The sequence below is a fragment of the Electrona antarctica genome (assembly GCF_951216825.1).
Source record: "Electrona antarctica genome assembly, chromosome: 2".
Taxonomy (NCBI): Eukaryota; Metazoa; Chordata; class Actinopteri; order Myctophiformes; family Myctophidae; genus Electrona; species Electrona antarctica.
The window spans coordinates 47,480,758-47,486,468 of NC_136807.1; the positions used below are offsets into that span (position 1 = coordinate 47,480,758).

The window sequence follows — 5,711 nt, forward strand, 5'->3', positions numbered from 1 at the left end:
ATAATGCATTATTGAGTGGTGTAAACCACTCCTACAACTGGCTCCTACATGTCTGTCCGTACCAAAAAAAATGAGCATGGTTGCTATGGTCACCCAGTTCACCCGGGTGTGATTTAAGCTTTGTTAGTTTATGTGTCTGTTCGTACCAAAAAATGAGCATGGTTGCTATGGTCACCCAGTTCACACGGGTGTGATTTAAGCTTTGTTAGTTTATGTGTCTGTTCGTACCAAAAAATGAGCATTGGTTGCTATGGTCACCCAGTTCACACGGGTGTGATTTCATTACGTCAGACATTACGTCAGACCACAGCTGATCAGGTTATATAATACCTTACACCACTCAGTTCACACGGGAGTGATTTTATTAAGTATGTTTATTTTACGTTAGTATGCATTATAGACATGGGATGCATAGTAGCCTATACTTGTAGGCTATACCGAACAGTGCAACAGCTAGGTTTATATGGGCTGGGAGGTCGAGCAGTTTTCTTTGATGAGTAAACACCGAAACCTAAACTCATATAACAGTCTTTGAAGTTTTGATTCAGCCGGTGCATTTTCACCATGAAGTTATAGAACCTTGAGGCTTTTCAGAACCAATATTTGGTCCAAGAGAAAGTGTATGCCCCTAGAACACTAAACACGGGTTCACCCAGACAATTATATTTTTGTAATTTTCAACCACCTCTGTCGGAGGTGGTTGGGTCTTTCAGTACCTTCATGATGCTCAGTGACATCATAGAAGGTATAGGTAAAATAATATGCACGTTTTTCAAAGATTTTGCCCCCTATGATAGCCTGAACCCCATGATATCTACAGTATATCTTTCGTTTTGTTTTTCTGTGTGAAAAGTCATGATGAAATATTAAAGAAGAGTACCTCAAGTTGCCATGTATTGCTGTACATCAATACATTTTGTATAGATAAATATTGTTTTATGCATGGAATATTTTACATTGGGTAAAATAGACCCGTGTTTCGTGATCCATGGTTAAATAGGGTCTATCTGTTTGGTTACATTTGCACACGTTGTTGTAGAACTCGTTGGCTTTCAGCCAAGTTTAATTAATAGAAAACTGATATATGGTAAAACGTGGTATATAGATTTTGCGACCTCTTTCACCCGTTTCAGCACCACGGACAGCGGTCTATACATTCTCATGCCCGCAGGGCACATGAGGCCATGTTTATAGTGAGGTGAACATTATTATTATTATTCAGTATTCAAGTATTCAGTATTCAACACAACGTCCGCAAAGTCAATATTTTGATGAGCACGACTTTGGTAATCCGTGAGAGTATAAACCATGCAGTCACGTCACGCCTAGGTGGTGACCTCGCCCAACATTAGCCCATGACTGTCATAACCAGGTCGAGCGTCATGCATGTGAACCGTGGCTACTAGCCCAATATCAATTAGGCTTTTGATTTCAGAGAGGTGACATCATCAATCAAAGTGGCTATGACCTTGGGAGGCTATTCGGCTGAGACAATGTAGACTCTTTCTTTGTTCACCAACGCGTCTGTGTGCGCGCTGCGCGCAGCCATGTGTGTGTGAAAGCGAGAGAGGGAGGGAGGGAAATAATGAAAGCAGAGAGAGAGAGAGAGAGAGGGAGAGAGAGAAAGGGGGCAGGGTACGCCCAAATAGTATACCGCACGGTGTTGAATGACGCCCGTCTGTTGCTCTTGTGTTTTTGTCCGTGCGCTCTAGTCTTGGATTGGCTAGAGCCTGAGAGAGAGAGAGAGAGAGATAGAGAGAGAGAGGGAGAGAGAGAGAGAGAGGGGGGGAGAGAGAGAGAGAGAGAGAGAGAGAGAGGGAGAGAGAGAGAGAGAGAGAGAGAGAGAGAGAGAGAGATTCCCAGCGCCAGCGCACCGTGGGCGGGTTGGAGAGCTAGTTTATAAAGTCAGCTCCAAGATCCGTGGGCGGGAACACCAACCAACTGTAGCCTGGAAGTATAGTGAGTGAGAGGAAAAAAGAGACAGAGAGACAAAGAGAGAGAGAGGGAGAGAGAGAGAGAGAGAGGGAGGGGGGAGCGGTGGAGGAGAGGAGATCCGACCTGCACGTGGAGATCATGGCAGGAGACAGTTGTGGTTGACCGGCGGGGCTCACTCTCGGAGGAGCGGAGGAGGAGGAGAGGAGGAGGAGGGGGCGCGGTCGGCTCAGGCTGCCTGGGCTGCCCCTCATGCCGTGCGTCTAGTCCCACCTCATGGACGACCACCGCTGCCTCCTGCAATCCCCCCCACCGAGCGTGACCAAGACCCGGGCAGCTGTGGCCGGAGACACCCTGGTGAACCCCGGCTACACCGACTATACCGAGGACAGCCGCGACGCCGTCATGACGGTGGTGCACGCCGCGACCTGTGACAGCAGCAACATGCTGGAGGAGTCGGCGGCTCTGCCGGGCCACCGGCACTCCGTGGACCACCGCTACGAGCCCGCGGACCACGAGTGCTGCGAGCGCGTGGTCATCAACATCTCCGGCCTGCGCTTCGAGACGCAGCTCAAGACGCTCGCCCAGTTCCCGGAGACCCTGCTGGGGGACCCCAAGAAGAGAATGAGGTACTTCGACCCGCTCAGGAACGAGTACTTCTTCGACCGGAACCGGCCGAGCTTCGACGCCATCCTGTACTACTACCAGTCGGGCGGGCGCATCCGGAGACCCGTGAACGTGCCCATCGACATATTCTCCGAGGAGATCCGCTTCTACGAGCTGGGCGAGGAGGCCATGGAGAAGTTCCGGGACGACGAGGGCTTCATCAAGGAGGAGGAGAGACCGCTGCCCGACAACGAGTTCCAGAAACAGGTGTGTGTGTGTGTGTGTGTGTGTGTGTGTGTGTGTGTGTGTGCGTGTGTGTGCGTGCGCGCGCGCGCGTGTTACTCAAGTAGGCCTGTACTTCACATTTTACTTTACTGGAGGATTTCCAAAGCCCATGATGCAATACTTTTACTTCACTACATCTCGGATCCAAATATTGTACTTTTACTCCCGTCCCACTACATTAATTTGAAAACTTTAGTTACTAGTTACTTTGTAGATTTAGATTATTATTACAAAACATACATTAACCACAGCACTATACATTTTAAAAATAGCCGATCTACAAGCTCACAATGCATCGCAGATCTGCTATTTTCAAAAGATTCTGCAAGAGTACTTACTCTTTTACTCAAGAACACGTTGAATCCCGAACTTCTAGGCCTCACTCACACGGTCGCAACAGATTTCTGTATGCTTGTTGTATACAAAGGGTGTGACACAGCTTGCCCCAATGCATTTCCAATGGGAGTCACATGGTTTGACACAACATTTGTGTTGTATGAGGGGGAGGGGCTCTGTCGAAACACAGCCGAAAGCCATACAACAGCTTGTAGTCCAAAATGTGGACTACAAACCATGTGACTTCCATTGGAAATGCATTGGGGCGGCCATGACACTCACAACATTCATACAACAAGCATGCATCAATGTTTTAAAGGTCTGAGTGAGGCCATACTTCTAGTATATCAATACACTGCAGTATTGATACCCTTACTTATGTAAAAACATTTGAGTACTGTATTTCCCCCCTCATCACCACTGCAGGTGTGGCTGCTCTTCGAGTACCCAGAGAGCTCGGGTCCGGCGCGGGGCATCGCCATTGTGTCCGTGATGGTCATCCTCATCTCCATCGTGATCTTCTGCCTTGAGACGCTGCCCGAGTTCCGCGACGATTTGAAGGACCCGGCGGCCGTGCTCCTCCTGGCGTCCGCGGCGCTCAACGGCACACTGCCGGACCACCCCGGCCCCTTCTCGGACCCCTTCTTCATTGTGGAGACGCTGTGCATCATCTGGTTCTCCTTCGAGCTGCTTGTGCGCTTCTTCGCGTGCCCCAGCAAGGCCGTGTTCTCCAAGAACATCATGAACGTCATCGACATCGTGGCCATCATCCCGTACTTCATCACGCTGGGCACGGAGCTGGCGGAGAGCCAGGGCAACGGCGGGCAGCAGGCCATGTCGCTGGCCATCCTGCGTGTCATCCGTCTGGTGCGCGTGTTCCGCATCTTCAAGCTGTCACGTCACTCCAAAGGCCTCCAGATCCTGGGGCAGACTCTGAAGGCCAGCATGCGCGAGCTGGGCCTGCTCATCTTCTTCCTGTTCATCGGCGTCATCCTCTTCTCCAGCGCCGTCTACTTCGCGGAGGCCGACGACCCGGACAGTGGCTTCACCAGCATCCCTGATGCCTTCTGGTGGGCCGTGGTCACCATGACCACTGTGGGCTACGGCGACATGCACCCGGTGACCATCGGCGGAAAGATCGTGGGCTCGCTGTGCGCCATCGCCGGCGTGCTCACCATCGCGCTGCCCGTGCCCGTCATCGTGTCCAACTTCAACTACTTCTACCACCGCGAGACGGAGGGCGAGGAGCAGGCGCAGTACCTGCACGTGGGCAGCCTGCAGCCGCTGCAGGCGGCCGCGGCGGGAGACGCAGGGGACGCCGAGGAGGGCAAGACATCTCGCTCGAGCTCGTCGCTCAGCAAGAGCGAGTACATGGTGATCGAGGAGCAGGGCTTCAAGCAGCAGCAGCAGCCGCAGCCGCAGCCCAACTTCCTCACCACCACCACAACAGCAACCGCCGCCATCACGCAAGGCCTGCACAACTCGCAGCAGAACTGCGTGAACGTCAATAAAAAGATCTTCACCGACGTGTAGGCCTGCCTGTGTGTGTGTAGGACTGTTGTGGCCTGAACACAGACAGGAGTACGAGTGTGATTTATAGTAGGAATAAACGCACAGACAGACAGCAGCCCCGTTACACGCGCCACGCTCTCTGGTGTTCGCAACCGTAGACGAGAAGAACGATAGAGATAGAGCTATTACCCCATGTCTGTTCAGACACCGTGCGCTGCTACTACTGCCTTGTCATCGTGTTCCATTCTCCTAGGAATCAGAATTTATCATTTTAAAGATCGGAATTCATAATTCTATTATAGTAGAGCCTGCTTGGAGAGAGGGAGAGAGAGAGAGAGAGAGAGAGAGAGAGCGCTCTCCTCCTGAAGTTTTAGGCGTATTATTCGTTACTCTCTGGTCCCCTGAGTCTGGGGTGATTTTTCTTTTGTTTCCCGCTATTCCGAGGGAATCGACCTGTTGTGCACTGTGCAATAGGCAATATTTTCTCACAACAGGGCACACACACATACACACACACGCGCGCACGCACGCACGCAAGCACGCACGCACGCACGCACGCACGCACGCACGCACGCACGCACGCACGCAGAGACACGTGCTTTTAAACTGTGAATGGTGACATCATGCCACTACTAGTACAATTGGAGGGATAGTGTTGTGTCTCATGCGTTACGCACCGTGGTTCGTCTGTCATAACATTAAATAATAATAAATATATAATACGTATAATATTCAGATTCATTTCAATCTCTGTGTTTCAAACACGCGACGTCTGTGTGAAAAAAAAGAAAAAAAACACGACTGTTCAGCACATATATATATATATATATCTCAATTTGACCGTCCTGTGCTTTGCCTTTGTTGTGAGTTAAAGTCTAGTCAAAATCCTACTATAACCGCGTTTAAAGAAATAACCCCCTGTACTATAGCCTTGTATTTACTGCGTAAACAAAAGGAACAGTTTTATTATTGGTACAAAACATGTGAGAGGAGGAGTAACAGTCTGGCTCCCTCTCTCATATTTTTCACACGCGCCCATG

At 50.4% G+C, this 5,711-nt stretch overlaps 1 protein-coding gene across 1 annotated transcript; it reads left to right on the forward strand.

Moving 5' to 3' along the window:
• Positions 1-2,208: 2,208 nt before the first annotated feature.
• On the forward strand, positions 2,209-4,692 carry LOC306933605 (potassium voltage-gated channel subfamily A member 1-like; the record flags this gene model as incomplete). Its single annotated transcript, XM_079515905.1, has 2 exons — positions 2,209-2,805; positions 3,586-4,692. The coding sequence occupies 2 exons, from the start codon at positions 2,209-2,211 to the stop codon at positions 4,690-4,692; spliced, it is 1,704 nt and encodes a 567-aa protein (XP_079372031.1).
• Positions 4,693-5,711: the final 1,019 nt, after the last annotated feature.